Genomic DNA, 22,465 nt, shown 5'->3' on the forward strand with positions numbered 1-22,465 from the left:
CATCCTAGCAGACTATGAAAGTACAACAAAACAAGGAGGAGACACCCGATAAGCAGGTAAATGTTACATCTCTTTGATTTTCTTCACGGGCATCATAGGCATCATAATTTTCTTGACGACTTTACCATTCTTTACCTCTTCTAGTGGTTTCTTCTCCTTGATCTTCTTAGACGCTGTTTTGGTCTTTGCTTCAGCAAATGATTCATGATTTTCATCGAATGAACCCCATGAACCATATACCTCAGCCCATACTTTTTTGACTCCCGTGCCAACATTTGCATGTTCCACTTGATTATCATCCATCCATATCGCGACTCGTGGACTAGTCGATAAGATCTCCGGCGGATCTGAGATAGTCGAAGAAAGAATGAAGTGATGTACATGATAAGTCATATTTATATGTGAGAAGATGTGTGGTATTGAAGAGATATGATTATACGTCTTGACTTCTGCTAATTCTCGCGCGGTAACCTTAATGTATTCTGTCAGTGACTTCAATGAAGCTTGAAGACAATCCTTTGGTTTGCTAGAAGTTGGAACTGGAGTTGTAGGAGGCTCGAACAATCCAGCTAATAAACCTATATCATCTCATTTCAGCTATTTTCCTTGTCACTGCGAGGAGTCCAGCTGGATGACTAACCTTTTTCAGGTCGTTTGACGAATAGCCACCTCCTTTTCCCCTCTTCGCCTTTCCACTCTAGTACCAAGACGGACTCATCTTCGACTCTCGACGTTTTCTTCTCTTTTCGCATAGGAAAGATGGTAACGCTTGGTATCTTTTCTGTACTTGTCGACAGAGGTATTGGAGCACATAAAGTGCACAGTCGTTCGGAAGGCTTGGGCGGAGACGATGAAAGCTAAGAGACTTACACGTCAGATACAACCAGAGCATATGTAGTGAAGATAACACTTACCTCTGCGTAAGCTTTACAGCTCGATTTGAGAGGACAAACTTGACAATCTGGTGAAAGAGGTTTACAAACTTGACTGCCTAATTCCATCAAAGCTTGATTCCAATCGCCTGTTATACCTTTCCTCTCCTTATCTTTAGGAAGTCTTCCCACTAATTCTTCAGCAGATGTCCAGAGTGACTTGATCGTACTTGGGGCTGTTTGAGGTGCATGTAAAGCCAATAGACGAGTAAAAAGTCGATGTATATTCCCGTCAACCTACTCAGCAAAACCTCATCAGTAAATACGTACTTCCATTAGACATGAAGAGAAAACATACGATTGGAGTTCTGATCCCATATGCTATTGAACAGATAGCACCTGTATCTTCCTGTCAGCGGCATAGTCTTGACCTTTGATGTAAACTACACAGGCGTATGACTGACAAGGCATAGCAAACTTACCTGCTGTATATCGTCCAACACCATCAATCTCCTTTTCCAATATTATAGGATCATCAGGCAATCTACCTTGATATTTTGTTTTCGACATGACTGTCTTTGCGCCAGCGAGCAATGAACGAGCACGTCGATAATATCCCAAACCACCTGTTTAACGAAAATTTACATCAGCTAGTAATTCATAAGAAGAAATTCGTATCGAGACCAGCTTACGCCACATAGCATTCACTTCCTGAGGAGATATTGAAAGGTTCGACATCATATCAGCGTTCCCTTCTTAGCCACGTAAAGTCTTGAAACGCATTGTTTGAACATACCTCTACATCCGCTTTCGCAAGATCAGTGATAGTGGGCCATTTCTCAATCCACCTCTCCCAATAAGCTATCACCTGTTACATTGCCATTGAGCATATTGTAATAGTGACGCCAGGTTTTATGCAAAAAGTGAACTTACTGTGTTCACCTGAGTCTGCTGTAACATAACTTCGGAAACTGTGTTCATTTCTGAGCTTTAGTACTTAAATTCAACTGAATATGAAGAACCCAGAAAGGGCTTACCCCAGATCTACCTTTGTCAGCTTAAACACCCTCATTCGCTGACTGTTTTTTACGACTCTGATAAAAACTTACCTCGTAAGCTCTTTGACCTTTTTGATCCATACTCAATTCTGGATTATATTTCTTTCTCCAGGGCATTCCTCTTTTCTCCCTAAACACATACACATATGCCATCTGTAAGCTCGGCAGCATGATATCTCATCTTAAAAAATATAGCTCACCTGCAATTCTCGAACCAAGTAAGTAGATCCTCTTGCACTTTAACTATCTCGTCTACCTTATGATACAATTGATCATGATCTCGTCTGATGATAGGTCCGATATCTTCGATATCTGCCAATCCAATATCATCATCTATATCAGCTTTGGCCTTGGATCTGATATCGTTTTTTCGGGTAGGCGCAATACTTGATCGTTTACGCTTGACTGAAGTTTTCTTGATTGGGCTACCATCATCGCCTTTATTATTAGGTATAGGAACGTAATCACTTCCATCTGAATCGGGGATAGATATGATCGATGGTGATCTGGAGTGGGAAGAACTCGCTCGCATGTTTAATCGACCAAACTTCAGCGATCCTATACGGGTGTTGTGCTTGATGTTAATCGATATTTCATCAAAAATAAATAAAATCTCATATCGCTGATTGGTGAGTAGTTAGTTACTCGTAGAAAGTGAAAAACGCGTCGCGTGAAAAAGTCAAAATCGATCATCGCTCGATCGATTGCGTTATTAATTATTAATGTTCTTGTTCTTCCCAAAAGTGGCCAAGCAAAATCAGGCCTCTCAGTTCAACATGCATCCTCCAGACGAATCAAATAGTTTTACGCATTTCACTATACTAAATGCATATATTCCAGCAATCTAGTACGGTGATTGGTGATTAATCGCGGCACAATATGACTAGACAACTTGAATGACAAAGACCTCGTTTTCGTACTTGGAATCTACTACAAGCACTGCATACAAAAAAAGAAAACACTGATCAAATTACCAAATCTCTTAGATTCTAAATCTACTTAATATTCTGATTACCATATAGCTAAGATCCTTGTGGCAGCTGAACGTTTACCAATTGATGATCTTCTTGTAATAAGTCTCTCCTGATCTTCTCATTCTCTTACCCCAAATGACGAGGATAAGTGTCGATCCGTTGAAAACAATAGACATGATCGCTGAGGTGATACCGAAATTTCGAAGTCCCCAATCAAAGCACCACGGTGTTATAGCATAGTTCTGTTTCCGTCATTCAATGATTAGTCCGAGATCACTTATTCACGATGCCGATCGAACATTATGATGATAGAACTTACGAATCCGAATGAAACTATCATACAAATCAAGATACTTATGAGGAGGTAAGGGGCAGCATCTTGAGCTGAAGCACTTGGACTTTCAGGATTCTCAGGTTGGATCTCGTGGAAACAATCAAAAGCATATGTTACAGTGACGAGTGTCCCAAAGGCACCAACAAAGTTTACGATTCCGCATCCGATGACGAACACGATCCAATGAGCAGAATAGTATGGTCCTAATCCCATCATCAAAAGACCGATTGGCGTAGCGATTAAACAGATGATATAAAGGTTTAATTTATGTTCAGCTTCGGATATACCATGATTTCTTCTTGCTTGTCGAAGTCCATACCAATCAACGAAATATCCTCCGAACGCAGCTCTGCGAATGCGAATTTAAGGATATCAGTCCATGGACTCCTCAGGGATCGTGAGTCCTTAACCCTACACTACTCACGCAGGGAAAGAAGCGATCAAAGACGATATGAATGTCAAACCAATTGCACTACTTGACATATTGTAAGGCTCGACAGATAGTACACCGGAAGCAAGTGCAGCAACGACTGCGGTGATAAGTGGGCCAGTGATCAGCAATATTTCAGTCGGTAATGGGAATGAAGCTAAAGACCAAACTTACAGTTGTAATACACTTGGAAACTTCCAAAAGTAATACCACACCACCAAATAATGGGTGATCTTAGTAGAGCGAAACACTGAAATAAACATCTGCCAATGATCGCACCACATTGAGGATGAGGTTTTTCGAATTTCCAAGGTCTTGGTCCTGGCCAACTTGATATGACTCTAGGTCGAGGAGCGATTCCTTGATGTTGAACTTCATGAACACCAGCTTCGATAGCGTCGAGCTTCACATCGTTGTTCTCCTCTTCTACTTGTCCCTCATTTAGAGTAGCTACAGTTGGTGCTGAAGCTGCTTCCATTGCGGATCTTCGAACGTAACTGGTTTCTTCTAACAAAAAGATCAAAAGTAAAGCGGTAAGACCTGTCAATCCACTTGATAACCACTAAGAATAGTAATATCAACTCAGACATTCAATTTAGTGTAGAAGTAAAATACTGACCACAATGGCTTTCCAGCCCATTCCGTCGTAGATGTATCCGCTCAAAATTGGACCTAAAGCACCACCGGTGTACAATTGAAGGGCGTATAAACCCATAGGTAAACCTCGTTCGTGCATGAAGAACTAGAGAACGGTGACCATCAGCTCAGCTCATTCGATCGATTGATGCGTTCTCCCTTCAGTCACTCACCACATCAGATATGGAAACTTGGATGAGGGTATACGAAGGTGAAATAAAAAAACCCAATAAAAGTCTACTTCCAATCCACTGGGCGTTTGTATCGACGAAAGCGGTCCATAAATTCAATAAACAACATGCTAGTGCCGAGATGATATAAATCGGTTTTTTGCCAAATCCAAGTGCTAAAGGTTGACTAAAGATACAAGCTATACCGATGAAAAGATAAAAATATCCCACACCGGCATTCAAATCGTTCAATGATAAACCGGTATTTTCACTTAATGGTTCATAAACAGCATATAAACTTGCTGCTTGTAAATTTACCACAAATTGGTACCTAAACAAACAACAGATCACTGTGTGAGCTAATTGGTATCGGCGCAAAAGGTTGCAAGGATGGATTGTATGCTTACCAGATGATACATAATAGCATGATCCATTTTCTTCCTTTTGACCAATTTAATGGATCTTTGGGATCTTCGCTTGGTACTGGAAACAAATTCACATGATCGGTCTGAACAGTGTTACCTGACTCATCGAAAACACGGGTCGTGCCAGGTACGTCAATCGAATTGTCATGAGAAAACATGCTTTCTCTAATATGGGTGGCTTTTTCCCAAGAAAAAGAATGGAAGCGGTATGGAACGTTGAACGTTGGAACTAGAAATGTTGGGTTCTAATAGATCCAAGGACGGGATGAAGACCGTTGGCTATTTATACCATGAATTCTACGAGTATACGATTCACCTGATAAGAAAATGAAATACATCAACCTTCGATGATTGGTCCAAAAACCCTTCAACTGATAATGATCTTTTTGGTATTGTCTCACCATTTAACTCTAGATTGCGAAACGACTAATAATGTAATTTTAAACACCCAAGAAAGGGAGCTTAGCTACACGCCAGGCACATAAGCTTTCATCTTCAGGGGAAAATTTACATAAGCGCCGCCGGGATAAGCTGAATCACAAAAAGGAGAGACATATTATTAGGCTGACTTGCTGACATTCCATCTGAGCCTGAGTACCATATATTCTCGGTTGGTCATTAAAGCGTTTACGAATTTAGTTGTTTATGAAGTTCCCGTGAAAACCGTGGAAATTAACCGCTTTTAACCATGCATGAGCCGTAGCCGGATGTATAACGTAAACGCCCTTGAAGGAATGTGGCGTTTAGTTCAAAGCGCTCATATGCGCTTCAAAGTCACCTTCCACACATCATGAAGCAGTTGGTGGCACATCTCTATGTCCAGTCCGTCTTCTGCAATTATTCTCTTATTTGTATAGCGAGATCGACAAGCTGATTCGGCTTCACGGGATCATATAAGATTCACGGTTCTACTCATCGAACAGACTAGATACAAACAGTGGTTCTCTTCATCTCTGGGTTCAGCGATATGTATCAAACTTTTCTTTATTTACCAATTGATAATCTTCTTATAGTATCCTTCTCCAGATTTCCTCATTCTCTTTCCGTAGATCAACATCAATCCAGTCGAGCAGAGGATAAAAGTGAATATGATAGCCGAGCTTATCCCGAAGTTTCTAAGTCCCCATTCGAAACACCAAGGAGTGATTGCGTAGCTCTGTTCAGATATTGTGAATACATTGGTCAGCGGTTAATCCCCACAAAGTTGAATCCCAAATTGGCAGTGAGGGTATTACTATTGGAATTATTTAGGGTGATGGGGTGATGGGGTGATGGGGACTTACCAAAGCGAAAGAGAAGACCATACAGATGAGTACGGCGGATAATAGATAAGGAGCAGCGTCTTGAGCAGCCGCAGAAGGTGAATCCGGATTATCTGGGTGCATTTCGTGGAAACAATCAAAAATGTAATTGACTGCTAATAAAGTTCCAAAAGTTCCGACAAAATTGATTATTCCACATCCTAATACAAAGATTATCCAGTGAGATGAGTAATACGGTCCAAGTCCCATCATTAATAAGCCAATTGGAGTAAGGATAACACAAATTAACCACAAATGAAGCTTGTGTTCGGCTTCACTGATTCCATGATTTCGCTTGGCACAATATAACCCATACCAATCCGCTAAGGGTCCCCCGAGGAACGCTCTGTTCGTCTCCAAATCAGCGACAATCGTCGTTAGAGAAAGGGTCGACTTCACTTACACTGGGATGGCAGCGATCAAGGAAGAAAGAAAAGTCAAACCAACAGCGCTAGTTGACATGTTATAGGGGTCCTCTGCTAGTACGCCCGATGCCAACGCCGAGACGACTAAGCAAGATCGATCAGCCCAGATAAGTGAATGATACAAAGACATCCTGCTGCCGTTACTTACAGTTGTAGAAAGCCTGGAATACACCCAAAGTCACACCGCACCAAATGACAGCAGGTAATCTCAATACCATAAAACACTGAAAGACGGTTTTGATGATGATCGCTTGTGCTTGTGGGTGTGGTTTTGAGAATTTCCAGAAACGCGGTCCGTGCCACTTAGTATTGAGCGGTAAAGAGACTTTTTGGATATATTGACGATTGACGTTATATACTCCAGCTTCAATATTATCCATCTTGATATTCTTGCCTACTTCAGAAGAAGATGCGCTGCCGGCCGGATTGACGTCGCCCCCATGAGCAACAACACCTTCGTATTGATCTTCTGGATTCGTCAAAGATGAAATTGCGGTAGTTCGACGGATGAAAGACGATTCCTCCAAAAAGAACACAAGTACGAAACCTGAAATGACCGTCAAGCCTGTTGATAGCCACTACGAGTGATATTCGCCAATCCAACCCAATCAGTCAAGCGAGTAGTAGATCAAGATCTCGATACAACTCACGATAATTGGTTTCCAACCCATAGCGTCATATACTTGACCACTCAGAATAGGACCCATACAACCTCCGGCATATATAGCTAATGCGTAAATACCCATAGGTAGTCCTCGCTCGTGCATGAAGAACTGCACGAATCAATCAACAAAATCAATATGATTCCGAAAAATGAGGAACTCCTGGCCAGAAAGGAATCTGGACATACCACGTCGGTGATGGAAACTTGGATCAAGGCGTAAGCAGGTGACAAGAAGAAACCTAAAAGTAAACGACTTCCGATCCATTGTGAATTACTTGGTATATAGGCAGTCCAAACGTTTAACAAAGCACAAGCAAAAGTTGATATTATATAGATAGGTCTTTTGCCATATCCCAGAGCCAAAGGTTGAGATATAATTGCCGATATACCAATGAAGAGATAAAGGTAGCCTGTACCTGCGTTGAGTTGATCAAGGGTAAGTCCAGTCTCATCGCTTAACGGAACATATATAGCGTAGAGAACTGCCGCTTGAAGATTAACAACGAACTGATACCTGGATCCCCGGTTCAAGTACCGATTCAGTGACTTGTCGATTGGACAACAGAAGGACTGTTTTGAGCAGCTCACCAAATGATACAACTAAGAAATATCCATTTACGACCTTTCGACCAATTCAAAGGATCTTCGGGATCAAGACTTGGCATAGGATACAAATTTACGTGATCTGTTTGAACGATCTCTCCTGTTTTCTACTGGTCAGCATATTTTCAGCAGAAAGCCTAGTAAAACAAGTAGTATACGTTACCTGATTCATCGAACACTCGTGCTGTCCCAGGGACGTCCAGCCGATCATCGTACATCATTGTAAGTTGATCTCCAAACGATGTCGGGGTATGTCTCGGTCGAGGCTGGCAGTATAAGGAGATGGGAGAAAGTAACGGCGAGTGAGTGGTAGTTATACTTCAGCTCGGATTGATTCAATTTTGAGAGATAGATGCCATTCTCTATTTAGAGGTTCAATCGATCCATGACTTTGCGTTGACTCCTACTGCAAGTCTGCGTTTACTAGAAGCGCCATTGGTCCGAAGCCCCGTGATCCCTGGTACCAGTATAGCAGGCCCTTCCCATTTCAGCACTTCCCCCACTTTCCATATGCAATATAGAAAGACTTCGGAGTCAAGTTCCTTAAGCGAGGTGGATATCCAGGTTGAGCCCGAAAGAGCAGCGAATAAGTCCCTCTGGGGCCTTCGTTTTCCTCCAGGTTTTTGAAGGATAACGACAGCGTCACATGATCACGTATTGCAGTAATATGCCAGTTTAAGGAAGGTAAGCATAATGTCCGTAAGTATTCCGCTAAGCGAGGTCGTTTCGAACTCTTCTTTTGCCTTTCCGAACCGTTTCCCTCTCTTTTGGATCATTTGTCCGAATTTCATCGTTGTTCAGCCCGGTACTCGTACAGTTGACGATACTTGGGAGCCACCGTCAATCTCGCCAAAATTACCAAGCGCGACAAGCGCCCCCGCATCATCCTTTATCCGACTCATCGTAACCTCTCTTCCGGACCAGATATATATGTGTCTGATAGATCCTTCAATGCCATGCTTGAATTTGTCTGTTTGCTTGTCTTCATTAGAGCTCATCACATAAATCGGTTAGGGTGCTAATCAGATACACAAAGGGACACAAGAATAATGGCTGATCCTGCTTTTGATGATGTTCGGGATATCCCTGCAAATCATCTGGCCGCTGTAAGCGACAAAGTGGTGAGTTGTATCATGTTCAACCAGACTCTTCAGACCCGGGTAAATCAGCTGATACGAGTTGTTTAGGGAGATTATCCTACCATTCGATCACTTCCTACCCCTCAACCATCATCACTGAAACCCGGAGAGGCGTTAGTCAGAGTCGTATACGCTGGAGTATGCCATACAGACGTAGCTATAACGCTTGGGACAGGTACAGACGAACCGGTTCTGCCAATTATCGGAGGACATGAAGGAGCTGGCTACGTTGTGGCTCTGGGTGAACATTTAGGACCAGGAAAAGGGTTGAAGATTGGTGATAGAGTTGGAATCAAATTTATGAAAGATAGTTGTTTGACATGTGATGATTGTTTGGACGGTGCTGAAGAATGTTGTGAAGATGTAAGTTACCGTACAATCAACCAATAATCAGAATCCTAGCTTAGGCTGGCTGTGGGGGACGTTGCGGAAGATCTTGGTCTTGGGCGATGGCGAGGTGACGAGTTAGCTGGGGTGCAGATGATGTAAGCGAGCAACAGCTAATTATCGGATATCAATTGATAGCTTGAGATAAGCGGAACGAACGTAGAAGGATGTTGTGAGTTCTCGTATCATACTTTATTGTGAGCCATACATCGAGCTGATTGTTTTCCGATAGTCCAACAAGTGAGAAGTCTCCACTTCTACTCTGATGATTAATCGATCATTGATCATTGGACATTTGTAACTTAGTTCATCAAATCTCGAACTGTTCATCTAACACCAATACCCGACGATGTCTCGTTAGCCGAAGCCGCTCCTATCTTATGCGCCGGACTTACTAGTGAGTCTTTTGATTATTGCAGTCCCTCTCCGGCTGAAATGCCAACGCTGATCCACTGGTTAGCTTATAAGGGATTACTCAATGCAAATTTGAGAGAAGGTGATTGGGTAGTCATTCCAGGTGCAGGAGGTGGTTTAGGTCATCTCGCTGTTCAAGTGTGTATATGAACTTTGGCCATTGTGCGGAATGACAGAAGGTGATTGCTGATACAACCGAATCATAGTATGCTTTATCACTGAATTATAGAGTTGTCGGCATTGATACGGGTGATGAAAAGAAGAAATTGTTAGATAGTTATGGTTGTCATAAATTCGTCGATTTCGCTATTGAAAAGGTGAATTCATACACACACAAGACTACAGCTTGTGACTACCATTCTTATCGTGGTTGTTGGTGTTATAGGATATACCCAAAGCAGTCGAAAAAGCTATCGGAGGTAAAGCAAAAGCTGCCATTATAACTACAGGTAGTATCCAACCTTATCAACAGGTAAGTACACATTGATTTGCTTCATCCTATGCTCGATTTTTAAACATTCACCAATATCACACTATTGAAATTCGGGAATAATCGTCACATGAACCCGTTAGCTAATGGTCTCATTTCTTACCTTTTGTAATCATTTAGGCTCTCGAATATTTAGGTACAAGATCAACATTGGTCTGTATCGGATTACCGCATAATGGTAAAATCTCAATAGATCCATGTCAACTAGTATTATTATCATCGAGAATAGTAGGATCATCATTATCGAATCGAGCAGAAGCGAAAAGGGCTTTAACTTTCGTAAGTATGGGTAAAGTCAAACCGCAAATCGAAATTAGAGAGTTTGAACAATTAGCAAATATCTATAAAGAATTACAAGCTGGAAAGGTGAGTTCATAATCTGACTTTCCTATTACATATATCGCTCGTTCCTCGTGAATTGCCTAGTGTATATCGAACAAAGCTGATTCTGGGGTGTTGCAAATCTATAGGCAAAAGGTAGAATCGTAATTAAGCTGTTTTAGTTGGGTTTTTGCGCTCTATACGTTTTAGATGTATCCCATATATTCTTAGATGGCACAATGAGCATGATACCAAGTATACTAGCATTTCAACCGTTTTGACCCATCAAATAGCATTCCCCCACCTCGCAACCTGTAGATGTTGAGTGCCATGGAACGGTCAGAACATGTCGAAATGGATCCAATGGATAATGAAGGGTATATACAATAATGCATTTTTCTTCCCCACTCCCGAGATACAATATAGCCCTAGTATGCGATACCAAACAACTGATCGTCTTATGCTCCGCCCCTAACGGAAAAAGAGAGAAATATCAGTATACGTCCCCAGCACGAATATATGAGCGACTGTAATTTAAATAGATTGATGACTCGGTGATATGAAGCGGACACGTACACTAAGATGTTATTGCTACAGGTACATACAGAAAATGTCAGTAACAGCCTCCCCCGGTTGGTTGAGTGAATCCGTATCACACTCACATAGGGATATGAATGAGTTTAACGAAATATCCTATGAATCCCATCACTACGAATCCGATAGCTACAGCTCGACAAAGTTGAATGTATTCTATCAGAAGAAAGGAAATGAGCATGATAACTCGGCATCTTGATTTTGATATTGTGTACAAAGAGCAAATTAGCAGGTATCGAGTAGACAATCTTGGGGAAACCAAAAGCACTCTTCCATATGATGTGAATCTCGGAAAGAAGAGGGCAAATGAACCAGTCTCCACCTTCGATTCGTCACCGTACTCCCGGCGTTCCCTAGTATCCCTATGTTCTCCGCACTCCAAAAGCCCATTCCACACCCAACTTGAGAGCCATGCCAATTGATCTTAAGTCCCGTCGAATATCGACAATACGTGATTCACTGTAATGAGATGACTGATTTAGGGAATTAAGCGGGGACTAACCTTCTTTAGATGGCTTAGTACATCTGTTAACGAACTAAAAGAGCAGAACAGGAAATCAGCAAGCACATTTCATTCAGCGAAGATAGGAAGTAACGATGAAAGCCAAAAACTTGTAGATAGGACGAAAGGGAATCGCTAGACTTCATATGAGGACGGGAAGTCGAACGTACCAGTGTACCTTCCTTTACGAATTGTTGAGGAATTTCAGCGAATTCTGTGAATTTCTCTGACATCTTGAACGAATGGAATTGACGGAATCGAGGTGTTATAAGGGGTTTCGATAAGATAGAGAGGTTTATAGGAGGAGAATCGTACAATGCAATGTTCATTTTGCAATTGATGTGACATGGATTGTAACCATAATGGTGTTTTTGAAGTGCTGGAAGTGGTAAGGCAATAATAGGCTCGCGTATGGAAGTCTCCACGTGTCTGGCGTGCCTAAAAGCTAAAACTTCGTTTGGTAGACTTCGACATTCATCGTCGTGATGCAATGCATACATATATCTGATGAAAAGCATGAGATGAAGTAGTGTGAATGCATGGTAACCCGGCGAGATTACTTAAATGATGAATGACATTAATCAAGAGAATTGACATTGGAAGATTGCTTTGACCAGTCAACGACTTCTTCAAATACCAAATACCAAGCACCAAATCGCTGAATGCAATCCTGCTTTACGCTTTGACACCTGTCCAAGCTGTTGCTATACCATTTGTATAATCTGTCCAAGCTCCACCTTTACCTTCTCTCAATTGACCAGTCTGGAATCCCGCATTGATCATACTACCATGGCAGACCCAAGTCAGCTGATGATCTTTCACCAAGACACGCAGACATTGCTTATATAGTGAACATTGCTAGAATTACTCACAGTTGGGCGAATTCAGGTTGTGTAGGGAATCTTTCAATTGATTCAATCAAATATTGATATGATTCCGAATCACCAGCTAAAATCTTACCCATAATAGGTATGAATTGGAATGAATATTGACGATAAATCCTACAGTACGACCTCCATGATTAGCTCACCTGCCATTCACGTTCGGGTATTGCACTTCATGGGATCGGTTCTATCGTTCTGTCGGATTCAGAATCGTTGATCCTGGTTATCCACCTTCTCACTTACTCTTTAAACAATGGGTTTGATACCTTTCCAAATTCCAGCACACCGATTTTACCACCTGGCTTGAGTACTCTATACGCTTCGCTTAGTACAGCTGGCAAGGAAGTGCAATTTCGAATCCCGAATGCGATGGTATACAAATCTATTGAATTGTCGGCAATATGTGAAGGGAGTGATTGAGCGTTCCCATGAGTAAAGGTGATTTGAGGTGCTATTACCAAATGTCAGCTTCGGCTTTATCCATGACCTCTAAATCTTATAATTCCTCTACTTTACAGGAGGAACATCGTTGAGGAGCTCACGTAAAGTGAAGACGATCTACTCACTGTTGTAATATAAAGTCTTTGCGACTCTCTTCCTACCTTCATCCAACATTCCTTGGTTCAAATCAACGATTTCAACTTCTATATCCCTCGAACCAAATTTCTCTCTTGCTCGATCTAAAATCCTCAAAGCTATATCACCCGTTCCTCCAGCTACATCTAAACATTTGAATGACGCTCTAGGTTCAATTGTCGTACCTGGATTTTGATGTAATGAAGGTGATAGACGAGGTAACATTGAAGTTACGAATGAATCTTTCCATAACCTATGTATACCAAGTGACATTGCATCGTTCATCACATCATAAGAAGATGCCACTGAGCTGAATACGCTCCCGACTGATATATGGTATCAATCGTCAGTCCGAACTGCGCACATCACCCGATGAATATGGAGAATACTCACCCAAAGTCTCTTTTTGTTCCTCTGGAACTTCTTTGAATCCGAAATGAGTGGTCTTTCCTGATGTCGAGGTCGATGTCGAGGTCGAAGATGAAGGGGGAGTTGATGACGACGCACTACTGGAGTGAGTCGAGGGAGGTATTTGCCCTACCGAAGAGGAGGTGGAGATGCATCTTGCCGCACGAGGAATAGAAGGCCTAGAGGATGTGGGAAGGGATCGGAGAATATGGCGAGTGGACATTGTGAGTTTTGATCGATACGTGTAAGGTGATTTGCTTTTGTCCCAACAAGAAATCGACTTCGTCTCAATGGGCGGATGACAATACGCTTGTTGCACGCTTTTGAAACGACAAGATGACGATGTTTTGAGGGAACAATGAGGAGGATTGTTGTTTCTAAATGAGGAATGTGATGATGGGATATATGATCAGTTGCCCGCGTAGACCAAAAGAAAAAGAAAAGTCTAAAATGAAAAATGGTTATAGTTTCATGTTCAGGGACAAGTTATAGGTATAGTACCAGACTAAATCCATTCGCAGCCACTATTGTTATCATCATCACCATCCATCATCATCATCACCCTTCTAATCTTGATCATCGCATCTGACAATTCTCACCGCTTCTCTCTCTATTCTCGTCTATTGATTGTTATACTGTATTAGAATAGAGAAATAGATTCTAGACTTTCTTTGTATCCGCGTTTCCACCCCTTTCCAAAGATTAGAAAATCATCACTTGTACATTCCCCGTAAAAAGCACTCGAGGTCCTTCATCGCGCCAAGATTTTTTAGACACATCAATTACTGAATCTCACTTCACATCAATCTCTTCCCTTTTCCTTTTTCTCTTCTTCATTATAATCAGATTGGGTCGATCTTGACCATACTGGTAAATCATGGGTTTCTCCCCAAGATCATCGATCTTACTTTTGATAGCTTCACAATTATTCGCTTTATTACCTTCGGCATCGGCCACACCTTCGATATGGACCGATAAAACTTCACATCAAGTAGAACGGGAAGTATTAGGATCAGCAACTACACTTCAAAAAAGAGCAAGTGGATATACGGATCCTTCAACTGGAGGGGGGTACATGTTAACTGTACGTTCATGTTCTCGATTCTTCACGACATGCTGGACAAGGCGATTTAAGAGATGAACTCATAGGCTGATCATAACCATAGATCGTTAATGGGACTTATCCAGCTGGACTGGGTGAACCTCTCAACGTGATATTATCGGCCGATTCAGATAAAGAGATTCTGGCAAAGAGTGTGGATAATGGAGGATTCCTAAATTACATGCTGTGAGTGCTGGTCTCATATTAATGTCTACAGGATGAACGCTGATTCAACACGTTGAAACTCTCTTGTCTCCATAATCAATCAATCAATCAATCAATCAACCAACCAAACATACACTCGTGCTTATGATGATTTCCCCGTCCGTTCATCTCGATGCTCATATAGTGTCGCTGGGTTGGGCGAAGAATGCTTGGGACAACATCTTGGATCTGACCAATCAGCAAATTTAGGCGACGGGAAAGGAAACGTAACTGAAGTAGAAGAATTACGGTATAATTATGGTAATCCTTACATCGGAACATGTCAAGAGACTTTTAACGGTGGATTACATTTAAGGTATTGGATACAGAATACCACGAATGCCTACTTCTTAGCTGTTTCAGTGGAGATGGATCTGAACAGTGGTCATGATATCGTACAAAATGGGTGAGTCGAGACCTCACAATCGACCAGCTTGAGGAACGCCGTTTCTCTCGTCACCAACAATTCTCAGCAAGATATTGCATAGCGCTGCGCCATTTTTTCGTCGCATACCGCCTGCACAATCTCGTAATCGAATAGGTGTACTGACTCCATTTACAGCTACAATATAGGTCGTGATTACCTTGTTGGTAACCTGACTGGTCAATCCATTGATACTCTCGCTTTGACAAATCAAAGCACTTTCTCTGGAACAGGAAGTTACATGAATTATACCTATCAAACGGACGTCCAATATGTTCCGGGTTTACTGCAAAATTCGAGTAGTGAGTTGCCCATAGATCAATATTCATGGGAAGTGAAGCTGATAGACTTGATTAGATGACATCAATCACTATTTAACGTGAGTCTTCCATTACAATGGCCACGAGTTCTAATGATGATGGAAAGCTAATCCAAATGCGAGAACCCAGTGTCGAAGAAAATGGGCGTCCAGCTATCGATGGTTTGGTAGCTGTTTTAACAGTTAAAATAACCGATAAACCAGCATCAGCGTAAGTATTTTCCATCGATCCATGGTGTCTGCAATCAGTCTCGACGAGCCACGCATTATCATCATCGAAGACCTCAATCGTGTCTCTCTCTTCCTTTCATCCTTCGCGTGATTGTTAGAGCTGACTTGGCTCAATGTCTTTGTAGAAGCGGAGCATGCTCAACATCGTCCAAGATACCATTCATCGCTATCATTCTTCCTCTACTCCTCACTTCCTTGTTCACACTTGTTTAGTATTTCTGCCAACACCCACACAATCCGCATGACTCCTCGCCACACCTTCCGAAGCATTTCAAGACCCTTTCACACAGCAGCATGGCGACGTAAATATAGATGATGTTTTCCTTTTCCTTTTTTTTCTTGCCTGTTTCCACGACGAGTCAAATTTCATATATGTAGTACTTTCATGATAGATACGGTGTTAGGACGATTGCTCAATTCCGGATTAGATGAATAAGACCAAATAGATTCCCACAGATGTATCCAATTATCATAAATTTGTTCAGGATTCTTGTTGTATCGTAACATCATCAGAAGAACCCAGCTGCCACTCTCTCCGCGAAAACCACCTAATAGCCACGTGGGATACGCATGGCATCTTTGGTTCCGTTAAGCGTGGGATGGGAAGTGTGTCATCGTTGATTACTCTTCCATCAGCTCTCATTCTTCATCATTCCTCCTCTTCTTCTTCTTCTCCATTCAACCATATCTCATATTAGTTACTTTTGTATTAAAGACTGTGTTTGTAGACCAACGCAGAAGTTTTGTTGTCCGCTCAATCAAAACTCAAAAACAAAGTATATATCAGCTCAAATTACTATCTAATAATCGACGTATAAGAGCGAAAGATCAATCATCATGGCTGCCCCGATGCAAGTGGATGAAGCTGTTCCAGGGGATTCTAGTGAGTTCAGCTTTCTGATTGTCGGTCACTCTATTGTGAATGTTTTGATAGCTGATCGCGGTGCTCACTTCTCAGTTGACGGTAAGCTTGTTATCCGCCTGTGAAACGTGATGGCAGGAGATGTAAAGCTGATTACTCATCTTGGTGATTCAGAGGGATTATATTCTCGTCAACTGTAAGTTTGTCCTGCCTCGATCGGTATCGTGAAATCAGACTGACCCCATTTTTGCATTTACAGCTATGTACTGGGTCATGAAGGTGAGCTACCTGCAAGGTACAAGGCGAGACTCAAAATAGAGCTAACGAGCGATACTTTCCTTAGCAATGAAGAAAATGGCTGCTTCAAACGTCCTCATTGTAGGCATGAAAGGTCTAGGTGTCGAAATCGGTATGTCCTCCTTTGCCACTTTGAGATCTTGTGTTTTGCACAAGAGCCAACGGTTTCTGGAATATAGCCAAGAATGTTGCTCTGGCTGGTGTCAAGACAGTAACAATCTATGATCCCGCACCTACGGAAATTGCGGATTTAGGTACTCAAGTAAGCGAGCCTTTCGTAAACATATTCTTGATTCATAGCTTATTCTCAATTGTGCATGATAGTTCTTCCTTCGTGAAGAGGACGTCGGCAAACCCCGAGCTGAAGTAACCAGACCAAGGTTGGCGGAGCTGAATTCTTATGTCCCTGTTAAATTGCTCGAGGGAAGTGGAGAAATCACATCGGATATGGTAGCTCCCTATCAAGTAAGTGCAAGAGCAGCTTGAGTCCTTTCTCTGAGTACCAGAACTGATCGGAATTTTACACCATAGGTAGTAGTGTTGACAAATGCTACTATTGCTAAACAAGTGGAGATCGATGAATTCTGTAGAGAAAAGGGAATTTACTTCATCTCCGCCGACGTTAGAGGTCTCTTTGGGTATGTAAAGCTACGCTACTCTATACTTGCGTATGCGTTCCATCTGATGCTCGTCTCTTAGATCCGTGTTTAATGATTTTGGAAAAGATTTCGCATGTGTTGATGCAACAGGAGAGAATCCCCAATCCGGTATTATAGCGGCTGTCGACGAGGTGAGCCTACAGCAATATGCGTTGGTACTGTTAATAGCTGACGCAACGGACAGGATGAAGAGGGTATAGTGACTTGTCTTGACGAGACCAGGCATGGATTAGAAGATGGAGATTTCGTCACTTTTTCTGAAGTCAAAGGTATGGAAGGTTTGAACGGATGTGACCCTAAGAAGATCACGGTGAAGGGTGAGTCATTGTACCTTGCTCTCCATGTGGTCAAAGTTCTTAATGCTCATGACTGATATAGGACCATACACTTTCGCTATTGGTGATACTCGTGGTTTGGGTCAATACAAGACCGGCGGTGTCTTTACCCAAGTCAAGATGCCCAAGATTCTTCAATTTGTGAGCGGCGGACTCCTGCTTGTTATGAAACGCGCTGACTTCTCTCTTCTAACCCAGAAATCACTCAAAGAATCACTCACTAACCCCGAACTTTTCATCACCGATTTCGCCAAATTCGATCGACCTGAAACTCTTCACGCCGGTTTCCAAGCTCTCTCCACATTCTACGAGAAAGCCGGACGTCTTCCCCGACCTAGAAATGCTGAAGATGCCGCTACCATCTTATCACTTGCCAAGGAGATCGCTGGTGCAAACGCTGAATTAAATGAGAAAGTTTTACAAGAGCTTTCATTCCAAGCTACCGGAGATGTTTCCCCTATGGTCGCTGTTATCGGTGGTTTCGTTGCTCAAGAAGTCCTCAAAGCGTGTTCCGCTAAGTTCCATCCCATGCAACAATCTATGTACTTCGACTCTCTCGAATCCTTGCCAAAACAATTACCATCAGAAGAAGACGCTCAACCTGTTGGATCCAGATACGACGGCCAGATCGCTGTATTTGGAAAGACCTTCCAAGAGAAGTTGTTCAACAACAGACAATTCCTTGTTGGATCTGGAGCTATCGGGTGTGAAATGCTCAAGAATTGGAGTATGATGGGTCTTGCCACTGGACAGAACGGTATCATCCATGTAACGGATCTTGACACTATTGAAAAATCAAATCTGAACCGACAATTCTTGTTCCGTGCCAAGGATGTGGGCAAATTCAAGGCTGAATCAGCTGCTGCTGCTGTTGCCGAAATGAATCCTAATTTAAAGGGAAAGATAGTTGCCCATCAAGATAGGGTTGGAGCTGAGACGGAACGTGAGTGCATAACATATTTGTATATGTCAGTGAGATCAGCGAGTTGACATTGGATATGTGTCAGAGGAATACGGAGATGATTTCTTCGCTGCTATTGATGGTGTCACAAACGCTTTGGATAACGTTGCTGCTCGTAAGTTGGTATTGCGAGAACTTCGCACGTGAACCGAGGTGACACTGGATGGTCTCTTTATAGGTCAATACATGGACAGACGATGTGTCTTTTACCAAAAACCGTTGCTCGAATCTGGTACTCTCGGTACTAAAGCAAACACTCAAGTCGTCATACCGTTCTTGACTGAATCGTATTCCTCTTCTCAAGATCCTCCAGAGAAATCCATCCCGTCGTGTACAGTCAAGAACTTCCCAAACGCGATTGAACACACTATCCAGGTACGTCAGCTTGAGTAAGCATACCGAAGTTGACCGCAAAACTAAGCTGATGACGGTATTCATGTAGTGGGCGAGGGAAGCATTCGATTCACTTTTCGTCAACCCACCTACAACAGTTAATCTTTATCTTTCTCAACCTAATTTCGTGGAAACAACTCTTAAATCATCGGGGCAACATCACGATCAACTGAAACAAATCGAGAAATATCTCAAGAATGAAAGACCGAAGAGCTTCGAAGATTGCATCAAATGGGCTAGATTGCAATACGAGAATGATTATGTCAATGACATAAAGCAATTACTGTTTAACTTGCCCAAAGATCAGGTATGTTTCGCCCTGCTTTACTTGATAATAAGGTGCTAAGGCGGTCGGGTTGATACCAATGTCGATATTGATTGAACGCTTGTCACTCTTTAGATCAATTCGAACGGTACTCCGTTCTGGTCAGGACCGAAACGGGCTCCAGACGCTTTGAAATTTAACATTGACAATGTGAGCTAAATCAATGCGCGGCACTTTCCTGGATAAGCTAACCTCTGTTTCGCTAGCCCCTCGATATGGAATATTTGGTTGCTGCCGCCAACTTGCATGCCTTCAACTACGGTTTCAAGGGCGAGCGTGATCTCGCACTATTCAGAAAGGTGGTCGAGTCCTTCGAAGTTCCTTCCTTTACTCCTAAGAGCGGCGTCAAGATTCAAGTTAACGAGAATGAGCCCCCTCCCACACAAGATGACGGTAAGTAACTTGAATTGACCCATTTGCCGTCTGTCTGTTCCAAAACTGCGAAGGGTCATACTGATACTCGTGTTCTGCTCCAGGTGACGAAGATGTTGATTCACTTGTAGCATCCTTGCCATCGCCATCATCGCTTGCAGGATTCAGACTTCAACCTGTCGATTTCGAGAAAGATGATGATTCCAACCATCACATTGACTTCATCACTGCTGCTTCAAACCTTCGGGCTACTAACTATGGTATCACCCCGGCTGATAGACATAAGACCAAGTTGATCGCTGGTAAGATCATACCCGCTATCGCGACTACAACTGCTCTAGCAGTAGGTTTGGTCTGCTTAGAGCTTTACAAGGTGAGCTAAACGAGACTTAGAACGGGCTGGAATCAGTAGCTGACTCTGTTGTTACGCAACGAAAGATCATTGACGGAAAGAATGAACTTGAGGACTTCAAGAACGGTTTCGTCAATCTCGCTTTACCATTCTTTGGTTTCTCGGAACCTATTGCAGCTGCCAAGCAAAAGGTGAATTACGTTCACGGAAAACTCGGGTTTGGAACAGCCCTGCACATGCCGCCAGCCCTTTTATTCTATCTGGATCTTAGCTGACACTACTGCTTTTCTCAGTACGGTGAAACTGACTGGACTCTATGGGATCGATTTGACATCGATGGCAATCCAACCTTACAAGAATTCATCAATTGGTTCAAGGATAATCACAAACTAGAAGTACAAATGGTATCTCAAGGAGTTTCCATGTTATGGTCATCTTTTGTTCCTGCCAAAAAGGTAAAGCGAGCACTGCCAACTAAAATGTGTATAGCCTGAAGTTATAGTCCGCTGACTAATGAGTATAATCATAGGCCGCTGATCGAATGGGAATGAGAATGTCTGAACTTGTAGAACATGTTTCGAAGAAACCAATTCCACCATGGACTAAAAACTTACTGGTGGAAGTGATGGTCAACGACGAGGATGATGAAGACGTCGAAGTGAGTATTCATTGTACAAACCTATCATGTCGGAGCGGGAATACTTATTCGACTTTCATTAGGTACCATATGTGCTAGTCAAGATCTAAGGTCAAGGAGAAAAAGATAGAATTCGAAAGAAGAAGAATATGTGCGGATTTGTTTAAATACAGTTTCAGATATGCAGAGATATTGTCGATTCAGCACTTGGACATTTCGGATCAGTATACTGTTGAAAGTCCGTAACCTGGTACGATGAATGCGATGAATGAAGCTGATATTGAGGTGAAATACAACATTATACATTTCAATATGATCTATTTTCAAATTTGGATCCTTCTTCAGCTTGCTCCGCTTCTTTGCCTGTGACGTGACTATTTTTGTGCTAGTTGCGCTTCCTCTACTAGCTCGTCTCTTGGTTTGTCGCCATGAGCAGCTTGATATTCATCTGTTGACCAAACTATGGGTAAGAGGGTTGTTAGCTTTACAACTCTGTTCGGGAACCATGATTACTTCACTCGTTGACGAGTGATTATTGCCATCATTTCCGATTCCATTTCACGCATGAAGTGCACGCTCGTCCTCTTCACCCAAGCCAGAGTTCGGTACCCCTCCTCATACGCTCTTTTCAACTTCGCTCGCAGCCCAGTGTCATCAGTTCAAGGCAGAGAAGTACTTACTGGCTTTATCGAATTTTCCACCTGAACCACCTTCACTCGCGAATCTATTTGGATTTGCCAAACTACATTTTAGGAATTTACCTCTACCTTGATATCCTGGTAATTCATTCAAGTCGAAATTATCAATGGCATCTTGAGCGTCTGAGGGATGAGAGAATGTTATGAATGCGAATCCACGATGTTTCGTTGCTGCGACCGAACAGACAAAAACATACCGATGAGCCAGGTCAGTTTAAATACAATTTGGATATCGAGTAAAATTCGAGAAGAATGTGTGAGTGTATGATGTGTATGCGGGACATAGACTCACGATCCTGTACTTCATGAGGTACTTTGATGTCGAGTATATCGCCTATTTTCATTACTCACAGTCAATATCTTGGAGTCTTTCCTTTCAGAACACGAAAATAATGGAGACTCACCAAAAGTGATGAAAGCAGCCAATAATTGATCTTCATTCACCTCTGAAGCTAAGCCTGCTACGTAGACTGTACCCTTCTTATTCGATCCTGAGGGAGCGCTATCCGCTGTGTCGTTTTGCATCCTGTCTGTGTTTGGTTTTGGTTGTTGCAATTGAAAGAAGTTGAGCAATGAACTGAGATAGAAGAGGAGATGGAGATGAACTGGAAAGTTGAGCTTTTGAGATTCGAGATTCATTAACCATTACGTAATAAAATTTGTACGACGAAAGCTTAAAATAGTTTG

The 22,465-nt window shown here is 42.3% G+C and overlaps 9 protein-coding genes across 9 annotated transcripts; 3 read left to right on the forward strand and 6 right to left on the reverse strand.

The window, feature by feature from the left end:
• Positions 1 to 63: 63 nt before the first annotated feature.
• IL334_003147 (A/G-specific adenine glycosylase) lies at positions 64 to 2,462 on the reverse strand (the record flags this gene model as incomplete). The annotated part of the gene is made up of 11 exons (XM_062934883.1): positions 64 to 578; positions 641 to 857; positions 915 to 1,169; positions 1,231 to 1,271; positions 1,355 to 1,498; positions 1,565 to 1,583; positions 1,669 to 1,740; positions 1,806 to 1,843; positions 1,910 to 1,916; positions 1,982 to 2,060; positions 2,131 to 2,462. The coding sequence occupies 11 exons, from the start codon at positions 2,460 to 2,462 to the stop codon at positions 64 to 66; spliced, it is 1,719 nt and encodes a 572-aa protein (XP_062790934.1).
• A 516-nt stretch (positions 2,463 to 2,978) lies between these two features.
• On the reverse strand, positions 2,979 to 5,057 carry IL334_003148 (uncharacterized protein; the record flags this gene model as incomplete). The annotated part of the gene is made up of 7 exons (XM_062934884.1): positions 2,979 to 3,146; positions 3,224 to 3,587; positions 3,663 to 3,768; positions 3,843 to 4,230; positions 4,288 to 4,410; positions 4,478 to 4,805; positions 4,882 to 5,057. 7 exons carry the CDS (start codon positions 5,055 to 5,057, stop codon positions 2,979 to 2,981), a joined length of 1,653 nt encoding a protein of 550 aa, XP_062790935.1.
• Positions 5,058 to 5,887: 830 nt separating this feature from the next.
• IL334_003149 (uncharacterized protein) lies at positions 5,888 to 8,110 on the reverse strand (the record flags this gene model as incomplete). Its single annotated transcript, XM_062934885.1, has 8 exons — positions 5,888 to 6,055; positions 6,183 to 6,546; positions 6,604 to 6,709; positions 6,774 to 7,203; positions 7,276 to 7,398; positions 7,476 to 7,803; positions 7,878 to 7,992; positions 8,056 to 8,110. The coding sequence occupies 8 exons, from the start codon at positions 8,108 to 8,110 to the stop codon at positions 5,888 to 5,890; spliced, it is 1,689 nt and encodes a 562-aa protein (XP_062790936.1).
• An 831-nt stretch (positions 8,111 to 8,941) lies between these two features.
• On the forward strand, positions 8,942 to 10,825 carry IL334_003150 (uncharacterized protein; the record flags this gene model as incomplete). The annotated part of the gene is made up of 10 exons (XM_062934886.1): positions 8,942 to 9,013; positions 9,080 to 9,394; positions 9,557 to 9,590; positions 9,651 to 9,658; positions 9,725 to 9,815; positions 9,879 to 9,970; positions 10,039 to 10,149; positions 10,218 to 10,304; positions 10,443 to 10,688; positions 10,793 to 10,825. The coding sequence occupies 10 exons, from the start codon at positions 8,942 to 8,944 to the stop codon at positions 10,823 to 10,825; spliced, it is 1,089 nt and encodes a 362-aa protein (XP_062790937.1).
• A 276-nt stretch (positions 10,826 to 11,101) lies between these two features.
• On the reverse strand, positions 11,102 to 11,972 carry IL334_003151 (protein translocase SEC61 complex gamma subunit, archaeal and eukaryotic; the record flags this gene model as incomplete). Its single annotated transcript, XM_062934887.1, has 5 exons — positions 11,102 to 11,114; positions 11,220 to 11,234; positions 11,306 to 11,393; positions 11,740 to 11,773; positions 11,910 to 11,972. The coding sequence occupies 5 exons, from the start codon at positions 11,970 to 11,972 to the stop codon at positions 11,102 to 11,104; spliced, it is 213 nt and encodes a 70-aa protein (XP_062790938.1).
• A 442-nt stretch (positions 11,973 to 12,414) lies between these two features.
• On the reverse strand, positions 12,415 to 13,830 carry IL334_003152 (uncharacterized protein; the record flags this gene model as incomplete). Its single annotated transcript, XM_062934888.1, has 5 exons — positions 12,415 to 12,523; positions 12,612 to 12,740; positions 12,867 to 13,074; positions 13,190 to 13,525; positions 13,593 to 13,830. 5 exons carry the CDS (start codon positions 13,828 to 13,830, stop codon positions 12,415 to 12,417), a joined length of 1,020 nt encoding a protein of 339 aa, XP_062790939.1.
• A 654-nt stretch (positions 13,831 to 14,484) lies between these two features.
• IL334_003153 (uncharacterized protein) lies at positions 14,485 to 16,100 on the forward strand (the record flags this gene model as incomplete). The annotated part of the gene is made up of 7 exons (XM_062934889.1): positions 14,485 to 14,691; positions 14,774 to 14,895; positions 15,059 to 15,319; positions 15,476 to 15,639; positions 15,695 to 15,716; positions 15,787 to 15,867; positions 16,013 to 16,100. The coding sequence occupies 7 exons, from the start codon at positions 14,485 to 14,487 to the stop codon at positions 16,098 to 16,100; spliced, it is 945 nt and encodes a 314-aa protein (XP_062790940.1).
• A 624-nt stretch (positions 16,101 to 16,724) lies between these two features.
• On the forward strand, positions 16,725 to 21,190 carry IL334_003154 (uncharacterized protein; the record flags this gene model as incomplete). The annotated part of the gene is made up of 22 exons (XM_062934890.1): positions 16,725 to 16,770; positions 16,846 to 16,851; positions 16,924 to 16,945; positions 17,009 to 17,028; positions 17,093 to 17,158; positions 17,226 to 17,308; positions 17,371 to 17,511; positions 17,578 to 17,684; positions 17,746 to 17,836; positions 17,890 to 18,022; positions 18,084 to 18,181; positions 18,239 to 18,983; positions 19,048 to 19,116; positions 19,180 to 19,376; positions 19,444 to 19,701; positions 19,795 to 19,869; positions 19,926 to 20,112; positions 20,196 to 20,464; positions 20,530 to 20,634; positions 20,737 to 20,898; positions 20,973 to 21,101; positions 21,164 to 21,190. 22 exons carry the CDS (start codon positions 16,725 to 16,727, stop codon positions 21,188 to 21,190), a joined length of 3,036 nt encoding a protein of 1,011 aa, XP_062790941.1.
• Positions 21,191 to 21,454: 264 nt separating this feature from the next.
• Positions 21,455 to 22,303, reverse strand: IL334_003155 (uncharacterized protein; the record flags this gene model as incomplete). The annotated part of the gene is made up of 4 exons (XM_062934891.1): positions 21,455 to 21,540; positions 21,761 to 21,949; positions 22,071 to 22,112; positions 22,183 to 22,303. 4 exons carry the CDS (start codon positions 22,301 to 22,303, stop codon positions 21,455 to 21,457), a joined length of 438 nt encoding a protein of 145 aa, XP_062790942.1.
• Between the last annotated feature and the right edge of the window lie 162 nt (positions 22,304 to 22,465).

The sequence above is a fragment of the Kwoniella shivajii genome, chromosome 4 (assembly GCF_035658355.1).
Source record: "Kwoniella shivajii chromosome 4, complete sequence".
NCBI lineage: Eukaryota > Fungi > Basidiomycota > Tremellomycetes > Tremellales > Cryptococcaceae > Kwoniella > Kwoniella shivajii.